The 20,657-nt window shown below is 43.3% G+C and overlaps 1 protein-coding gene across 1 annotated transcript in view; it reads right to left on the reverse strand.

Annotated features, from left to right (window-relative positions):
* Positions 1 to 211: 211 nt before the first annotated feature.
* Positions 212 to 20,657, reverse strand: part of CAND3 (tobamovirus multiplication protein) — a 38,593-nt gene continuing 18,147 nt past the window's right edge. The window contains exons 6-13 of the mRNA XM_078575650.1: positions 10,259 to 10,424; positions 10,060 to 10,155; positions 9,008 to 9,068; positions 2,492 to 2,556; positions 2,058 to 2,132; positions 1,896 to 1,968; positions 671 to 834; positions 212 to 581 (exon numbers count right to left, since the gene is read on the reverse strand). Coding sequence (XP_078431776.1) covers positions 558 to 581; positions 671 to 834; positions 1,896 to 1,968; positions 2,058 to 2,132; positions 2,492 to 2,556; positions 9,008 to 9,068; positions 10,060 to 10,155; positions 10,259 to 10,424 — 724 coding nt within the window. The 3' untranslated portion in view covers positions 212 to 557. The remainder of the gene's footprint in view (positions 582 to 670; positions 835 to 1,895; positions 1,969 to 2,057; positions 2,133 to 2,491; positions 2,557 to 9,007; positions 9,069 to 10,059; positions 10,156 to 10,258; positions 10,425 to 20,657) is intronic.

Here is a 20,657-nt window from a genome sequence, read left to right on the forward strand (position 1 = left end):
CATCCTCGTGCACAACGTGCATCAGCGCAGGCATTTACAGTATCATACACAAACTGACCATGTCAGAGTTGTAAGAAAGGGGGCTTAAGGTCTTTAACGCTCTAACCTTTTATCTGGTAAACACTGCATTTATGATTGATCAAGTAAATGAAGGATTAGATCTAGACGAAGGAATCGCTTAATAAGATGTGTTTTCTCTGTTCAAACATAATTTTCCCCTAAGTCTGGGAAATTGAGTTTTCATTGGATTTTTGAGGAACTCTTCATAATGTCACAAGTAATTCGCGAAATATGTAATATGTCAAACTGCATGGACAAGAGCTGGAACGAAACAGATGATGCCTGTAACGGATAACGGAACTGATCCCGTTCCAACTCGTCTCGTAGTCTCCCTAGAGGACACTGAATAATAGTGCAATCCGCAACTTCAAATGTGCTAATCAAGATGGCTACTCAACTGCATTTACACTGATACTTGCCTAATGAGAACATGGTGAAGGGAATCTGCAGCAGGTACACAGGAATGAAATGAAGATGTAGAAAACTGGATGCATATGTCAAACCGGGCTTGCTTTGGAGGGCTGCCCAAGAGAAGAAAAGAAGAAAAAGAAACTTAAAAATCATTATTATGAACAACTGCTTGTGGGCAGGAGAAGAGAAGGATGCTTACCTGCTTTGATGATGTACTGCTGCTGGTTCGGGATTGGGATTGACGATTTGAAGATGAACTTCCCCTGACAAAAGTGACCACCCTCGACCTGGTCTCTCTCTCAATCGCTTGCCTTGGCATCTCTCGCATTATCCAAAGCACAAATACGGAAGGCACTGTTGAACCTGGTAGAGAGAGAGAGAAAGGTTAATAAGATGAAGAAGATTTTTAGGGTTTTTGTAAAAGTGTGTGTCTTTGGTGGAATGCTGATACCCAGATGAAAACTATCCAGGTAGAGGAGAAAGGAGAAGAGAGGAAAATGAAAGTCTTACTCTGTGCTGTACAGCCCTTGGTATTCATACAAAAATAGATAGAGGGAAAACAGGTGAAATACGCCCTACAATGGATAAACTACAGCGAGTTTCAAAAAGTGACAACAGGAAATTGGCTCTCCTGGGTGTGAGTTTCACAAGAAAGCATGACACCACATGATAAATGCCCAAACTACAGAAAACTTAGTCACAATCAGCCAGAGAAAGAAACCAATAAAACAATCCAGAACTGATCATCTAGGATGAAGCTTATGATAGAAACCTTGATGTAAGCCTCCATCAAGGGGGGGAATTTGGGAGAAGGAGAGAGAGAGAGAGAGAGAAAAAGGAGACGATTGACCTGCATAAGAGGGAGAACGATTTTGGGTTGATTCTGTATTTTCCCTGATCGTGTATATTATTAGTTTTTGGGTTGATCACTAATTTCTGGTGATCTTCTCTCTTTTTCTTCAAAAATAAATAAATAGAGGGAGGTGGAAGAAGATGCAAAGGACCAAAAGATTTCGATCAGTTTTATCATCGGAACTGGCACTTGCGCCTGAATTGGCCAAGAGTCAACGTTTCCTTACATCCTATCCTAAGGGGAGACCTATATCTAAATAAAATGTAAAATGGAGCTTACGAAAACACCAATGACAGGAATTGAGGATTTATCAGCTTATTTTTCAATTCCACAACCAAATATTAAAGACAGTTTAATGAGCAGTGGCTCTTACATATGAATAATAAAACTGGAAATACTTGCGTAGCAATAATTTTTTAATCACGTCAAATAACTAATTGAAGGGTGTGACAAAATTAATCAAAATATACAAATAGGAAGAATAAAAAACTCCACCACGTAAATGCGAATCATTATTGCGGGCAGAATACAAAATTGAAGTAATCAAGTGATCTAAAAAATATAAAATTACCAAAAAAATAATACAGAAATAATGGAACCGGCGAGCTTGTTTTGTATGAATCTGCTTTGTGGTCATAGAGTACCTAGGGCACAAAACGATGGATGGAACTGATCAGACATTGTACCTTTAATCAGAAACTAAAAATAAAACCATGTGTGTGGGGCAACTCACTGGTGCACTGGAAATAAGAGCTACTAGCGCTGACACTGTGAAACACACTAGAGTGACAGCAGCTAGGCTGGCAACCTATCAAAGAGAAAACTTCTTACAAAAAGCAGAAGCAAGACAATGAAAAGTTGATTAAATAATGAAATAGAAAAGGACTATTAAATAAAATTTAATCACTCTCTGTCTAGAAAACTGTAAATGTTGAATGGGCTTCTTTCTCTATCTCTCTTATATCTCTTTATAATGGTCCACTAACTAGTGTCCATTTTGATTCTCTCTCCATCTAAAACAAATAACGAGGGTTAAGCCTCTTTCTGATTCCGTTGAAGCCATCGCCTCCCTCTCAGTTCTTGACTTCTTCAGTAAGTATTAGGAAATCTTAATGCAAAGTGCACTTTCACAGAAATATACAATCTTCTATAAGTATGGAAATGTACCTTCCACATTTCTGTCGAAGCCCTTTCAGACCTTACTTTACTCATTTTAGAGAAAAGAAGTCCTCCTGAGTGGCAAAATCACAAAACTTGGAATTAAATAAACGAAAAACTGTGCAGGAAAAAATACAAATCGGGGCTGTAGCCAACAGAACTAGATGGTGGATAAATCTGTGAAAAAAATATACTATACTTTGAAGGGACAGACTAGAGAAGAACAAAGGGGGATCAAATTCCAAAATAAAAACTATGGCCTCCCTAATCAGTATGCTGAAACCATTTAACATACACAAATTATTGATTAATTCTTTGGAATAGCAATAAAACAAATACAGCTAGAAAATTATCCATGGTTGAAGAAATCAACTCAAGATGTCGTACTAGAATGTATTGAACCTAGTCACATAAAGAGCAATCTTTGGATTGTACCCAAATGCAGATATAAATGTATTGTGGCAATACAATGGTTATTTTGATATCTTCCTGCCCAGAGTGGGTGTTTTACTCGAGTTTTTTTTTTTTATGGCTACTTTATACATCCAGCCTTTTACATAATTTCACTTTAACCCTAACATACCCTGGATCCAGATCGGGTCTTCTGAATGAAAAATTACTCGGTTTGGATGCACGGTTTGGATCCACCCACTGCACGGTATTTTACCAATGTAAAAATTAAGTTTGCTCCTGTTCATTTTCTTCCTTCTCCATACTTGAGATGATGATGAACTCATCAATGTCATTACTATCATCTGCTGCTTGAGCGAGGATGACGAGTTCTTCATTATTATTCTTCATCAAGATGAATGATGATGAAGAATTTTCCGTTGTTGCTTGTCAACTGAGTGATGTTAATAAAGGGAGAGTGACAAAAGTTGATGACAAGACAATCTTCATGATTTTCTTCTACCTGTGAACAAAAGACAATGACAATTCATCAACATCCTAACGAGGATGAATATCGTACATGACAAAAACTTGTTATCGTCAATAGTGATGGGGAACACTAGATCCCTCCACATGAAGTCTAGTATGACTGCAGTTGTTTGTTTTTTGAAACATTAAAAGGAATGATCACTCGACGAATCGGTGATCCTCCCAGTAGAGCCTTACAAGCCAAATTTTTGTTTTGAAAAGTTATTTAAGGCGGTCACCCCACAAAGCGGTAACCACCAGGAGTTACATGTGAAGATAGCTTGAACTCTCTTCACAACTTGGCCAGCCCTTATCTGATTACACCTCTAGCAAACCATGATGCCATGAGGCCCTCGACCTCGTGGGCGAGCCCGTCCTTGGACACCTTACCCCCCCTTAATATTGCCTCATTGCGGTGTAGCCATATTGCCCAGATCACTGTCATTGCTCGACCCCCCTCCTCCCTCCTCCTAGAGCCCCTTTGCCTTAAGAACTCCCAAAACACCCCCTCTGACATCACATTCGCTGCCAGTTGCGCTTGGGTGGCCCAGATCGACCGGGCGAATGGGCACGCAAAGAATATGTGGTTGCAATCTTCGTCACCATTTTGGCATAAAGTGCATGTCGCAGAGGTATCAGGATACATCCTCCGGCAGAGGATGTATGTCACCAGTCTCTTGCGCAGTAAGAGCCATCCAAAGATCTTAACCTTTAGTGGAACCTTGAGGCACAAAAAGCCCGACATGCCTGGATAGTTGGTTGATCCTCAATTCCCTGACATAACCTAGTGTAGGCCTTCCGAACCAAAAAGGGAACGCCTGTCCAAACCCATCTGTCTTGTTCGTCATGTATTGACCGGCACTGAATCAAAGCTTGTTGCATGCTTAAGAAGTCTGCCGTCCGCTGGTCTGACAGAGCACCATATACCCTCGGGTTCCATATGTTGTCCCAACATTGCTCCATTGTGTCATCGGGGCTTCTGGCCAGCGCATTGAGCCGAGGGATTGTCTCCCTCAAAGGGAGAACCAAAGACCACAGGTTTTTCCAAAAGCGAAAATAGGGAGCCATCGCCAAGTCGGGCAGAGAAGAAGTCTCTAACTTGGGGAAAAATCTGTCTAAGACCCTGCCAGAAGGGTGACATTCCTCTGCTTGGGGTCACTTTCTCATCCCAGTTTAAGCCCCGTCCATAGCTGTCACACAGAATTTGGATGGCTAGGTCCTCCCGAGGGTGCATGAGCCGTGTCACCCATTTTGTTAGTAATGCTGTGCTCATGCATTGTAGGTGTAGCACACCCAAGCCTCCTTGTTTGGTAGGTCTGCAGGCGATATCCCATGCCACCAGTGCCAGCCCTCGAACCTGGGTGGGCCCAATGCCTTTCCACAAGAAACGACGCATCAGGCCTTCGAGTCTCTGGCCGATTCCTACTGGCCAGCATCAGGCCTTACAGGCCAATCTTGATTTATCCAAGCATGTTCAAACCCTCCTCTCCATCCATGACCCGAGATAACCAGGACGCCTTAAGTCCCTCCAACTCATGGTAGCCCTATTGGTAGAACACGTCTTCCCACTGAACAGCACCTTGTTCCCATGCAACCATAAGGTCCAAAGTGCCGCTAGTACCCACCCGCCTTCTTCCTTCTACACCTGAAACTCCGGATTGAGCCCCTAAAAGCCTCTTAAGAATTCAAGTTCACCATTGATATCTCTTGGCTAACCCAAATCATACGAGCAAAAGGGCACTCGAAAAATATGAATTGGCAGTCTTCTTCCCCGCTTGAATAATACACATGCCGACGATCTATTTGGGTATAGCCTTTTGCAAAAGGGCCATGCCATTAGTCTTCTCCATAATAGAAGCGATGCAAAAATCCGGACCTTCATCAGGATATTTTTCCGCCATATGGACCTACACACCCTGATGATTGTCAGGTCCTCCTCTGGCCCCTCTCGAATCCTCATGTATGCCTTTTGGACTGAAAAAAGGTCATTGACCCGTGTCCACCCATCTTGTTCTCTGCACCTTGGGCTTAACTATGTTAGGGACTGCTGCCCAGAAATTCTTCAACCCACTCGTCTGACAGGGCACCAACAAACATCGGGTTCCACACTCCATCCCAACAGTCCTGAATCTTGGCATTGTTGCTCTATGTGAGCGCATTTAGGCGAGGGAATGCTTCACGCAATGTGCCATGAGGTAACTTGGTGGAGAAGAAGTTCCGTACCCTGGGGAAGATCTGTCTGAGTCCTTGCCAACTAGCTCTCCAATCACATCCCTCAGCCTGTTTGCCAACACCTTGGCAAAGAAAAGGTAGATTGAATCGGAATATGAAATGAGCCTGTAGTCAATCCTACCGACTTCTTGGCATTTTGGCAGAAGGAAGAGGTGTAATTTATTGACCCTCTCCATGCTATCCTGTCCTTGACGAAATTCTTTGAATGGGCCCATCACATCAGGGCCAACCAACACCAAAAGCTCTCTATCAAAGAATACTGAATTGCCATCGGGGCATGGCGCCCCTTCACTGTCTAGACCCCTGATTCCCAACTTGACCTCCTTTGAGAAAGGTTTGACCAGTTCTGCTAGGTGTTCTAGACTCACCATCCTTGCCCCCCAACCACTCCATTTCCACTCATTTCTCTTCCTTTTTTTGGAGTTGAAGGGCTCTGCAATAGCCTGTCCCACTGCCTGTGCACCGATAATGTCCTTGGTTTTCTAGCACTATTTTCAGGATCTGGTTTGTGCGTCTCCTACCATTCGCTGCAAGATGGAAAAATCTTATATTAGCATCGCCTACGTGCAGCAACAGTTGTCTCGAGCCTTGTCTCCAATACATCTCCAATTTCATTTCCTCATCTGCCACAACCCTTTGATATCTTCAATGTTCTTGTGTCTCTTCTTCATCTAGGTTTTAATACGTTCCCACTCGAGACATATTGTCCAATGCAATTTGACTATAAAGAAAGTTCCCGGGATGAAGAGGAGATCAGGAATGACCGAGGAGAGGCCAAGTGGAGGGGATAGGGATTGGCAGAGGACGAGTGGCCTGAAGTTGCGGTGAAGTGAAGAACGATAAAGGGGGACAGGGATCACAGGGGAAGGGACGACGTTTTGACGTAGAGGGGAGGAAGGATGGATAGTTTTACTTGCAAATACTTCTCTGCTGACCTTCAAAAGGGATGGCACCGTATTTAAAGGCAAACATGCATAAGGTAAAATACACGACTGTGCTCCAAATCATCCAGTTATTTTACATTAGATAAGGCTTTGTTTTTCCCCCTCTTCCGGTCTTCCTGAACTTGCTTTTGATATCTCAACAGGTGTTCTCTCAGTCCTTTTATTCTCATCTGGAGCGTCTCTATGTCTGACTGAATCTGATTTGTGCAGCCACATTTGCTCTACCTCCTTGAAATTGGCTTCTTTTTTTTTTTTTTTTGAGGAAAATAGAGAGAGTCCCCCAGAATAGGGACCCCCCGATTGGCTTCTTGTAACCATGATTTGTCCACCTTGAAATAAGTGGACAGCCTATCCCAGCTCATTTGTTGCCCACACAACTGGGGTGTGGTCTGATAGTAGTTGTGACAATGATCTCAAATCTGCAAACGGGAAATGCTCTGCCAACTCAACTGAACATAAGAACCTCTCCAATCTAGATTGCATACCACATCCTGTCATGCTCCTCTACGTATACACACAGTCTATTGTCCTTGTTTCTTGTACGGCTGCATCGGAGATGAACAACCACAAGTCTTTTGAGTTTGGATCTTGCCCTGCCTTGTCATCGGTTCTGTCTCTTGCCTCCGGAGTCGCATTAAAGTCTCCCCCAAACAACATCAGAGACCCTTGGAAGGTGGACACCACTCCTGCCAACTCCCTCCAAAGGTCAGTCATTGTGGCGTTCACAGAGTCATACATCGAGACTACTACCATCTCAAAATTATCACTTTTCCTTTTAATTTCGACTGTTGTGGCAAATTGACCTGTCCAAGAGACTATTTTAGAGAACACTGCTTCATTCCAAGCCACATGCTATAAGTATAAGTGACTCACACACCTCCTCTGATGCTCCATCCTTCGATAGGACGTCCCATTTCAACTCTGCCTGATCATTACTGCTTGCCTCCAATTCCACAGATGAAAAAATAACCATTTTCCAGAGTCCATATTTCTACCTTCTCTAGAATTGGAAAATTTTCCCATAGGCCTTGTCACACCTCCCCCAACTCAGGGATTCCAAATGTGACCTCCTATAAGGCACCCCTGAGAATGTCATTGTGTACGTCGGTATCACTCTTCTTCTCTCGGCTGTTCACCAGCTTCCGAGACTTCCCATTTTTTGTCTTGCCAGCAGTAGGAGCCTTCAGGCTGCTATCTTTCCTTGAATGGGTCAATTCTCTTGGTGGTGGCGGTCACTCCACATTTACGATAAACTATAGAGCCTCGATATTCCTGAGCATGGTTTCCTTGCTGGAGACATCTGTAGCATGCCACTCTCCCCCAATTGATGGTTGGGATGGACTGACTTTGTATTGCTCTCTTCCGGCATGGTCATCTGTAGCAACCCTCACCCACCCATCGATTAACAGCTCCCTCTCCTCCAAGAATCAAGAAACACTTCGTCAGGAGGTCTCCAAGAATCGAGAAGCCATAGCTTTCTCTCCTCCAAGAATCAACTAGTAGCTCCCTCTCCTCCAAGAATGAAGAAACATAGAAACACTTTGCCAAGAGATCTCCAAGAATCAAAAAGTCGAAGCTCCCTCTCCTCCAAGAATCTCCCTCCCTCTGTGATTGTTATCCAGATCTGACATGCTCAATATGACTACAGACGTAAACGTCAAGACATTTTTTTATCAGTAGTTAAACCCAAACGATGTAGTTCGATCTTGGAGGAGAGGGATGAGTGATTGAAGGGTAAGAGAGATCAAAGAGTGGAAATCAAGAAAGGGAAAGATGGGAAGGAGAGCTAGGCTGCATCAGCCAGGCACTTCCTCTGGATCTGGAGAATCTCCGGACCAGCCACTCACCTCCACAAATACAGGTACGATCGTCGTTCAATGTCTCGCAGGGGAAAGGTCTTGTTAGTCTCCTTTCTAACCAAAATGCCCCATTCAAAGGGGCTCTTGTGTCACATGTCCCTTCCTCCAGAGGCACTTCATACTCTTTCTCAAGTAGTATCTTGGACGGTTTGTACCAAAATTGCTGCCACCAACTCATTCCCAGGTGATACAATCCCTAAGAAAGTGGTTTTCACAAGCAAAACTAGCAACCAGAAGGTTTTCTGGGAGAAGGATCATTGAATTTCTCAAAATTACTTTGAATTGTACTGACACGAATCAGGGACACATTTATCACACCAAATCAGAATCCTTCCCAAGTAAGCATCTCCAACTTAAACTGGATAATTATTTTCATCTGGGAAGTTTCACGCTCAAAAAAGGAATGATAGGATATTTAGAGATAACATAAAGAGATACAGACCGGGGTAGTTCTTTAACCGACTATTTAGAAAGTCAATATCGCCATTAAAAAACATTCAGAGGTGTGTAGAAAGAATGACAGAACTGATGTTTTCAGGATTTCTGACATCATTTAGAAGGTCATTGCTCACCATAACAGGCCAATGCACCGCCTAGAAGAAAAATTGCAATGGAGAATATATCAAGATACACCTGCACGGGAAGCATTACAAAGCTGATGATAATAGAAATATTTAATTGAGAGAGGCTAAGTATGTAATTATGATAGTTAAAAACCATGACATTACAAGATATTCTTGCTCACAAATGCCAAACACAAAATACGTTTCCATTCATCGAGATAGTTTGGTTTCATCGAGATAGTTTGGTTTCAAAGCCATACAACGTGAAGGGGTGAGCCCATAAAACTTAAGTGACTGATGTCCCACATCGGTTTCATTCATTTAAATAAAAGAAGAATGGGCCACTTACTCCTTAGGCCTACTAACTGGAAATAAAGATGATGGGACACTTATAAAATGTGGCCCATTGGTGCAACAAATACATAAATAAGCAATAAACATAATTCTATCCAACAATTACATAAAAAATACATAATTAAACCTGTGATAACCAAAACATCCAGAAAAGATAATCTCAACCAAAGAATCTCATCGAGCAGACTATTTCAGTAAATATAGAAAAGTTTGATGCAAGGCAACAGTAACGATTGAAAAATCATCCTAGGGGAAAATAATAAAACAGAAAGGGATACAGAACATGAAAGCAATGAGATTTATAGGTAAAAGATTAAGCCTTCAGCACAGCCAATACACCACACAAAGATAGGATGATGCATTACTCAAAAAGGATGATCTATTGCATGGGTACATAATAAGGTTACCCCTTACATAATTAGGTATCCTGCATACATATATTTCACACCTCATAATGGCAATTTACTAAATTAAATGGGGCACGACTATTACATGAAAATGTCTTTAGAAACTAGAATATCAGCTCTACTTCATAGCTTCATAGAATAGGCAAAATCATGCATTTGGCGCAAAGAGTAGAAAAAATATATTGTGCAGTTGGGGAACTACGAAACCAGGAATTTTCTAGTGTTTCATCGGGAAATGTAATCCAGCTTCATTTCGTCATTATTTTAGCAATGCGAAAAAGCTTTAGAAGAGCTTCTTACTTTTGCCATGAGAGAAGAGTCAATGGGGTTTTTGCCTTTACCAATCCAAATAAGCACCGCAAAAGCAATCATAAAAATAAAGGTCAGCAGCATTACCTGCAAAAACAAGGCTACTTTGAAAATTATCCAAGAGTTCCAATTGCATGAACATACATAAACAGAATGTAGAGATAAATGGACAAGCAAAACTGTCAAATACCAGAATTACAAATTTTTGGCGGCTGCCAATATGACCCGAAAAAAATCCACAACGCCTGCGTCCCCTATCTATACGTGAAGAACCTGCTTCCACTCTTTTCTTCTCTAGCAAAGCTTCTGTATACTCTTCATCATCTTCATCACTAGCCTGATGGCAGAGATCCACCCTACAAATCAATCATGATATGAGATTGTTTATTTAAAATGAGAAAGTTGATTGAGCGAGTTACTTCTAAAAATTGTAATTTTGCCATTGTGTCCCCCAAGTTCCTAATGCAGATCCATGAATTTGATACAGTCCTCTTTGGGGGGGAGGGGACGTTAGTAACTGTTTCTTAGACAGAATACTCATTTTACTCTCTCTCTCTCTCTCTCTCTCTCTCTCTCTCTCTCTCTCTCTCTTCTCGTCTCCAATACATCCAGAGCCAAATCGTATCAGAAATCTACATCATTTGTCAACACTGCATCTGAAATGAATTACAAGGTTTGCATTCCTCAATGTCACTCTGCATGACTTTAAGCAATAATGACTGACATAATACAATTGCTCATTGCTAAAATATGCAAATGGACGAAGAGAAAGTGATGCAGTTTTCAAAAAGAAATTAACTTAAAACTTAACCTTCAATCCAAAAAGCCTTATACTTCTACCAGAAGCTATGTTCTGAATCCTAAAAAACGGTTACTTCTGCCCTTGAATTCACAAGGGAAGTTCTTGAATCATCTAGTATAAGGAGAACAAAGAGAATAAATATAAGAAAGGATGGAATATATTCAAGTGTGCCCATAAGGGGGAAACTGGACTCCTTGACATAGTGTACAAAGAAGAAACTCAAAATAAGCAGTATGGGTCTAAAAAATGATGTCACTTTTGCATTAAAAGACAAAAGACAATGTTAGACTATAGTTGAACTACGATCCCCCTCGTAGCTTAAGCCTGCTGGGGGCTTGCTCCTTCCCTTTATTTATGTAGCCCTCTTTGTGGAAGGGCCTAAAAATGTCTTTGAGAGATTGGTGCACAAGCAGCCCTCCCTTTTCTCTACTTGACGTCAAACTCTTTCTCTCTCAACTTCCCTATTCTCCTTACCCATCCAGTTGATTAATGATCTAACTTTTCAAATTACTAACTCTATGATAGGATCTTGGTCGGTATCCTATCAAACCAATTGTGTGGCAGGTGTGGCAGCAGCCAACTCTAACAAAAGGTGTCTCAAATAGACGCATACAGTATACCTCTTTTAGATACACTGGAATACATGTCTTCCTTTAGAAAGATGTTTGCTCGTCAAGTTCTTCTTCCTAAAGAGAAAGTTCTCTTGATATAGTGGATGCAGGGACTTCTATTGTGAACCCAAGCGCATAAGTAGCTGATTCTGTGGATCCATAAAACAGCTTCTTGTTACAGAGTCATCCTATGTAGAATCAATGCTCAACTTTGCAATTTTTACTCACTGTAGCTGGATCAGAAAAGCAAGAAAGGCATAAAAGGTGTAACAAAATCCTGATTATCTACATGTACAAGCTCCCTAAATGTACATGTTCAGCAGTCCTCCCATGAACACTCCCCACTGGTGAAGAATATCTCAATCATCAAACCTTGAAAGCTAACCTAAAAGATTCTATTTGCTAATCACTAACCCCAGCATCCAAACTCAATAGGGATCGCTGGCCATCCACGTTATGGATAGGATCTTCATCAGAATTTTACCTAGTCCTTCAAAAGCCAAAACTCCCAATGGATCAGACTAAGACCAACATGAACACACTCTCAGCACTTGGAACCTACTTCTTTACTTCAGGTAATACATTATCTCTTATCTTTAACCATATCACTGGTAATCTCTCTACACCTATTACTAACACTTTGCTCTCCCTTCTAACGAACCATTTCTGATTGAAGTGAGAGCAAAGGTTCATGGTCCTTATCACATCTTTTGGAGTCAGAGGCCCTTATCACAGTCCATGCTAGAATATAGTCATGAGTTGACTTCACTTTGGGCTGAGCTTGATCATTCTATGCCACCAGATCTGACCTCTATTGATAGTGTTTCTGTTCTCCAACTTCAGGCGTTCAAGTGTCTTTAGGGTCTTAACCATGAATTTGAACCTCTTCTCAGTCAGCTCATTCTGTGAGAAAAGACATTGTCGTACATGAAGGCTCTCAACAATTTTAGGACAAAGCAGACTCCACATCTTATTCACTCTGAGTGTGACATGATTATGCTGCCTCAGCAAACATACTGTCACTGCTCCCTGTCAAGAGTACAACCATATGTGCAACTGGGGCTAAGTCCATCTCTAACCTTGAAAACTGTACTGACTACTCATAGGATGAAGACAGATATACTTTGTTTGGAATTACTGTATAAAACATGGACATTTAGACGTGTCACAAGCTTCAATATAAGGCTGCTCATCAGGGTTACTTAGCTGCTGTTACCTCACCAATGGTCAATTCTCTTGCGCAGTGATAGGCAATGCCATCTCCACAGCCTTCAGATGAGACTTCATCCTCTGTGGAAGACCAGTTATGATGTGATGAGATTGAGCAACTGGGCCATTTCTTTAATCGAGCGTGACATGACTACTTCTCTTGCCTGCCAAGGTTTACCCCTCCCCCACCCCTTGCACGCATCATCCATATCTTGTCAGATTCAAAGGATCATTGACTAAGGCGTTACTGGCTACATGATTCCTGAGCCTAGTTGTTTTCCAAAAAAAAAATCCCAGAGCCTAGTTGCTTTACATACTATCATCCTTCTCTAAATAACCACAAAGTTTGCAATCTTCTCACTGAGGACGGTGTTTGCAGTGTTTGTCAACCGGAACATTCTTTCCTTTATTTTTTCTTTTATTCATTTCTATTTCTGGTACTTTCTTGTACTGGGCCTTCTACTATTAACCCATGTGGATGTACAACTTGGCACCTATATAAGCCAAGGCACCCCATAGAGAATAAACAATCAAGTTAGTTGTTCATTTTCTTGGATCTCATTTCTCCTCTCCTCTCTTCCCTTCCCTACAGTGACATAGAGAAATGGTGGAGAAGAGAGAAGAGGGAATTCAAGGTACATTGTTCAACAGTGTTCATATTACAAACTTTGATACTCTTATCCCAAGTCCCTCACGTTCCCCATTTTGTTAAGGACTTGGTTCAGGATCTTATTTTTCCACCTAATACTTGTTTCTGCCATTATAAGGTCTTGCAGCAGACAACTATACTTGCAGAGACGTGTGTAGGTCTCTACCTTCTTTGTCCCTCTCCTTGTGCTCTTGCTTTGGTCTCTACCTCCGCTTCTGTCAACAACCTGCAGCTTCTTCATTGACTTCTTTGCTTCCTTCCTTTCTATCGCAAACCAGATGTCTCCCTGTCTATTTCATGGACGTCCAGTGACTACGTGAATACCGCATTCTCTACTTTCCTTTAAATCAGTGTCATTATGCATGAAAGGTCCATTGCTTACACCACTCAACTGAATGACGCTGCTGAATAAATATTTCAACATATCTTTGACCCAGTTCCTCAAGTGTTCTCTTCCATATGCATATGCCTAAGTGTCACTGGGTTGAAGCTGATCTTACTGCTTTCCACCTTATTACTTGCACCCTTTCCAGTGTTCTTCTGGATATTAGTCTCCTTGGCTCCTTGACTCAGTTCTTCCCCTCTGTCTCTTTGAAGACTCACCTTGTTCCTCGAGTCTTTGGGTGTGTCCACTGATACTCAGCCATTATCCTTGTTGATGTAAGCTCAACTCTAAAGAACTCAGATGCGTACTTGTTCTCTACTAATCTAATAAAAAAGGTTATAAATGCTATCATTCCTTGGCTTCTCGATTCTACATTACTAAAGCCAGCTCCTCTACCCTTCTCTTACTTTGCCTTCTGCCTCCACTCCTCTCTCCTCTAATCCCTTTGACTTTCTTGTTCGTTTTCCCCCATTGCCTCCTCATCTTTCTCTTGGCGCTCCATGGGGGTCCTACTCTACTGACCCTATCTCTCTCCCTTCCCCCTGGTCCTCCTCCCTCTCCACCTATTGCATCTGTTCCCCATGCACATTCGGGATACTTTCTCGGTCAATCTATTGTTTGGCATTCATGTCTCCCTTCCATCACCCCAGCCTCATTAACTCTTCCTGATCCTGTGTTAGGTTTCCCACTGATGAAGTACGACCTGGTATTGGCTCACTTTTGGAGGAGGCCCTTTAAAAGCCAATCGGAGCCTACAGATAGACCGGGAGATTATCCTCTCTGTGAAACCTGGCTCTCACTCTGTTGGCCCCTCTCCCCTCTCTTTCTCGTTTCTCCTCCTCTCTGATTCCCTACCCCGTGCCACAGATGTCCAATCCTGTGGTACAACGTGGCAAGTGAGTGCTCTGTGATGCATCATTCTGCGGACACTCATCTTTTTTTTTTTGAAATATAGAAGGGGTGAACACCCGATGAATCGGTGAACCCCCATCAATACCTTACATTCCCTTCACTATCTATCCGATCAAATTCGAATTCTTACCTCTCAGCCAATCGCCTGCTGGAGCCATGTTGCTTTTAAATCCTCCACTTCGTGTATGGCTCCATCTGTAGAACCCATTCTTCCCTTGAACAGAACCTCATTTCGATGCAACCAGATGGCCCACAATACTGCCAATGCTCGTCCACCTTAATTTCCTCTGCCTCTGCAATTCTGGACTGAGTCCCAGAAAATCTTTTCAGATGTCACCTCCAACCTTGATAATACCTGGCTGGCCCAAATCATGCAAGCAAATGAGCACTCAAAAAAGAGATGATTGCAGTCGAGCATCACAGGCATTGTGACGATGTGTCTGGATATAGCCTTTTGCAAAAAACTCTTCTCATTAGTCTTCTTTGTGCTAGCAACCAGCAGAAGATCCTCACTTTCAGCGGAACTCTTTGTCGCCATATGAATCTGCATGCTTGGATTAGCAACCTATTTTTCTCTCGGCCTTCCCGGATCCTTGTGTAGGCTTTCTGGACTGAGAAGGGGCCATTTGTCCATACCCAACCATCCTGCTCTCCGTCATTTGGTCTTAATTGGATTAAAGATTTTTGCTTATCTATGACTTCAGACACCTGCTGGTCGGATAAGGCACCCTGTATGATCAGTGTCCACGCTCCATCCCAGCAGTCCTGAACAAGGGCTTTTTATTCTGGGCGGGCTCGTAAAAATGAGGGAAAGTCTCACTCAAGATGCCTAGTGCCGACCATGCATCCCTCCAATATTGAAATGCCGACCTGTCGCCTATCTTGGCAGAAAAAAATCTTTGTACTCGTGGAAAGATCTGTCTAAGCCCTTGCCAGAATGGCGAGGCCCCATGATACAGATCTGACTTTAATTCCCAATTCAATCCCCTGCCATAAATGTCTCGCAATAATTTGATGACAAGGTAATCCAGTGGATTCATAATTCTCTCCACCCATTGGGATAATAATGCAATATTCATACTCTGCATGTGCAGGACCCCCATACTTTGTCCCAAGCCACCACCGCAAGTCCCTTACTTTGTTCCGGCCCAGAATCTCTCAGCAGAAATTGTCTCATCATGCCTTCAAATCTCTTCCTGACTCCTGTGGGCATCTTGAATACTGAGAGATAGAATACTGAAATGGATGAGAGCACTAATCGCAACAACACCAATTGACCCCTTCTCGATAACACCTTAACTTTCCACCCCTCTAGTCGTCTTTCCACCTTCTCAATGACCGGTTGCCAATCTGCTCTTGTCATCCTTAACCTTGTTAGGGGTAGGCCCAAATACCTCATTGAGAGATTCCCAATCGATGTTCTCAGTATCTCTGTGCACTGTGTCTCCTCTTCTGGAGATAGGCCATTGCACAAAAAGATTGATTTGCATCGGTTAATTTGTAGTCCCAAAAAATCTGTGAATAGATCAATTATGATAGATAGATTTTTTGCTTCCCTCGCTGAACCTTCTATGAAGAAGGTGGTGTCATCAGCATATTGGAGCAGTGGAATCCCATTTTGGTTGTAAGACAGTTGATAACCTCGCAACAATCCCTGTGAGCATGCTTGATCGGTACAGACTGCGAGTGTATCCACTGCCAGGATGAACAATAATAGTGCCAGTGGGCATCCTTGTCGCACCCTCTTTGTGGCTGAATTTAACCTCCTGGTCGTCCATGTAACAGCACTGTGCAGGAGTGCGTTGTGATGCATCTCTTCACCTAGCTGATTCATTCCTCAGGGAACTTTCTTCTTTTCATAGAGGCCCATAGAAAATCATAGTCTAATGACTTATAAGCCTTGGCAAAATCAACCTTCCACATGAACCCTCTAGTACCCTTCCTCTTCCATGTTGTTAGTATTTCTCCCGCAATTACTGCGCTGTCAACCAAGAGTCCACCTAGAATGAAAGCTGACTGAGCAGGTCCAACAAGCTCTCCTATCCTGGCCCTCAACCTATTTGCCCCCACCTCTGCGATAATGAGATAGATAGAGTTTGACAATGATATGGGTCTAAAATCTTCAATTCTATTCGCCCCTTGACATTTCGGCAAGAAGAACAAATATGATCTTTTGATCTTTTCCATATTCCCTCGTCCTTGCCTAAATTCTTCAAGTGTGGCCATTACATCTGGACCAATCAAATTCCAACACTCACTGTAAAGACTGGGATGCCATCTGGACCTGGAGCTCCCTCCCTATTCAACCCCTTGATTGCCTCCTTAACCTCATCTTCTGAAAACAGATGAATCAATTCCGCGTGATGTTCAGGGCTCACCATCTTTGCCCCCCTCCCACACCACTTCCACTGACTCCGTTCCCCTTTTCTGGTGAAGGATCGGAAGTGGTCTTCTGCAATGGCCTGTCCCATTGCCTGTGATCCAATGTGTTCTCGCTGTCCCACCTTTATTCTCAATAATTGATTTGTACGTCTTCTGCCATTTGGCACCTGGTGGAAGAATCACGTATTTACGTCGCCTGCTCATAGCCATAATTGCCTTGAGCGTTGTCTCCAATCTGTCTCTAATTTCTTGTCTTCCTCTGCCACCACCTCCTGCCATCCTCTACGTTCTTGAGCCTCTTCTTCCTCTAGAGCTCTGATGTCTTTCAATTTATCTAGTTGCTTTACTCTGGTTAGAGCTTCATCCCTCTTCTTCCTCCTGATTTCCCAAACCCGTTTTTTATATCCCATCAAATGTTGTCGTAGCCCTTTCAGTCTTTCAGCCATTGCCTCTATATCCGACCCAGCTTTGTGTCGTGCAGTCCATGCTTGCTCTATCTCATCCCTGAAAATGACTTCATGGAACCATGATTTATCCATCTTAAAATATGTGGATCGCTTGAATGTCTCATTTGATGCCCACACAATGGGAATATGACCCGATAATCGTCTTGGCAGTGATCTCACGTTTGCAGTTGGGAACTTTTCTGCTACCTCAACTGAACATAGGAATCTGTCCAGTCTAGATTTTATCTCGTCTCCTGCCATGCTCCTCCACGTGTACACAGTCCACAGGCCCCATTTTTTGTAAGTCTGCATTGGCAATGAATGACCAAAAATTTGTTGAGTCAGGGTCTAGCCCTCCCCTGTTATTTGGCCTATCCCTTGACTCTAGCATCACATTGAAATCACCCCCAACAGCATTGGAGACCCTTGGAGGTTGGATATCACTTCTGCCAGCTCACCTCATAATGCCCTTCTTGTGGCATTTGATGAGCCATACACTGATACAATCACCATCTCAAAATCATCACTTATCCTTCTTAGCTTGATTGCTGCCGCCGCTCGGCCCGACCGGTTTCGACTTTATCAATTACCGTATCATTCCAAGCTACCATCAAACCACCAGAGCGTCCAACTGCATTGACCGCCAAGAATCCCTCGAGAAATCCTCGGCCTACTGTGTTCCACACTCTAGCTTCACAAGATTCCAGCATAGTTTCTTGCAGGCATACTATTGTGGCTCCCCATTCTTTCATATGATTTCTTATCACTCCTCTTCTCCGCTCATCTCGGAGCTCACAAACATTCCATGAAATACACTTCACAATTGAGTGTTTTTTCCCCCGCCTCCTTCTGGGTCCGTTGCAATCCCCACCCTCATAGCAACCTCCTCTACTTGGTGGTAAGTAGGGGATCTTCCAGACCTTCATTAATCTCCACTGTCTTCGCTGCCATCTTTGTTTCGGGCATCTTCATATCTGGGGCTCGAGAGCTAGGAGTCATCATTTGGACCATCTTCTTTGTGCTGCTCTTCGCCTTTCCCACTTCTATTAACTTTAAACTTTCTCTTTTCTCGGCCGTCATCCACTTCACAATTTCCCAATCTTGCGTAATTCCAAACTTCTTCCGTTTGCAGACTATATTGGCTATTGAAGTCCCCTTTTTTTTGTCTTGTACCGGAACTGCTCTATGGTTCTCTTACTCCCCTTAGCTTCTTGTGTACTTATGCTTTCCACTACATTTGTTTGATGAGGGATCAGACATGTGGTTGTGGCCCTTACACTTCCCTTCTCCAAACGTTGCAGTGCTTCCTCTTCTGGCGACGCCTCCCCTTGTCTGATGTTCTCCACATTTTCAATCTGAGCTCCTGTGGCTGTTATCTGCATGTCTTCTGCATCCCTGGATTTCGTTCTGCGATACTGTCTCCCTGGTTTCCAGCCGCGTCCACTTTTATTTTTTGCCTGCTGTTTTGTTGTTGACTTTCATGAATGTCGTCGTCATTTGATGTTGTGGTCCCCTTCTCCCATGATGTATCCGCGTCTTTACTTGCTTCAACCTCTTCCTTTCTCATTCCTGTTGTTGGTGGTGGTTGCGGCATGCGTGTAGACATCCTGACCTCAAAAATCCCCTCTAGGCCCCACAGTCGGATCATAGGTGGTATTAAGGCCCCTTTGAAAAGCTCCACTTCCACTATCACACAATTTGGGTCCCCGGATATAAGTCCAGTTGAGAGGATACGTCGGAGTGTGCTAAATGGCTTAATCATGGCCTCCAAGGCTCGCTTGATCCTGTAACCCATTTAGATATCTCGAGCCTCCAGTATGGTTGTAGCGCGCACCCCCTTTGGTGCTCCGTCCGCTGGGAGTACGTGCCGCCATTGCAGCTCTATGGATGTTGACTTGCTGATTCCAGCCATTGACCATGATGTAGGCCGCCACTGAGGCTCCACGGATAAAGAACTGTCCATTTTCTAGGGCCCATAGCTCTGCCCTATCCAAGCTCTGACACTTCTCCCAGAGACCCCCCGACTCACCGAAGTCGAAATCTGGGTTTCCTTTCAGGACTTCTCCTATTAAGCAGCCCCTTAGGATACTAACTTGAGCCTCCAAATCCTGCTTGCTCTTTGGGCCTTCTCATGTCTCCGGATCATCCCACAGTTCCCCCAGTTCACCATGGGGACCTTTGTGTCAGTAATCTCTCTTTTCCTTTATAGACAATGCGCTTGCCGATTTCCGGCCTTCCTGCATTTTTTGCAGATTACGGGACCTTGGCATTCCCAAGCATGATGCCCTTGTTTTAGACCCTTGTAACATATATCCGACCTCCGGACGACATTGGGCTGATTTTTCACAACCCTCCTGCACGGTTCAACCCGCACCCAGCCTTCGACCTCCTTTGGGAGTCCAACATTTTGCTCGGCGATTATGCGACCACCTAGATTTTTAATAGTCATGTTTGATGGTCTAAAGCTCCTAAGCAAGGTGGCATGCTGTCTCATGGGCTTTGGCATCCGCTCCTTTGTTCAAGAAAACTGTAGCTCCCTCTCCTCCAAAAATCAAGAAAAATTTGCCAAGAGATTTCCAAGAATCAAGAAGCCATAGCTCCCTCTCCTCCAAGAATCAAGAAGTAATCCCCCCAGAGATCTCCAAGAATTGAGAAGCTATAACTCCCTCTTCTCCAAGAATCAAGAAGAATTCGCCGAGAGATCTCCCAGAATCAAGATGCCATAGCTCCCTCTCCTCCAAGAATCAAGAAGAATTCGCCGAGAGATCTCCCAGAATCAAGATGCCATAGCTCCCTCTCCTCCAAGAATCAACAAAAATTCGAAGAGAGATCTCCAAGAATCGAGAAGCCGTAGCTCCCTCTCCTCCAAGAATCAAGAAATAATTCCCCCAGAGATCTCCGAGAATCGAGAAGCCATAACTTCCTCCCCTCCAAGAATCAAGAAGAATTTTCCAAGAGATCTCCAAGAATCAAGAAGCCATAGCTCCCTCTCCTCCAAGAATCAAGAAAAAATTTCCAAGATATCTCCCATACCCTCTTCCTCTCCTGCTGCTAGTGTCTTCAAACTCTGTCGGCTCAACATGACGATGAAATAATAAGGTTTTTTGTTCACGGACACTCATCTTGTCTCTCTCTCGTCCTGCAACATCTCATTCCACGAACTTATCCTCCCAGTCTGTTTCTCTTGTTTCTC

This window comes from Wolffia australiana, chromosome 5 (genome assembly GCF_029677425.1).
Source record: "Wolffia australiana isolate 7733 chromosome 5, ASM2967742v1".
In the NCBI taxonomy this organism is placed as follows: Eukaryota; Viridiplantae; Streptophyta; class Magnoliopsida; order Alismatales; family Araceae; genus Wolffia; species Wolffia australiana.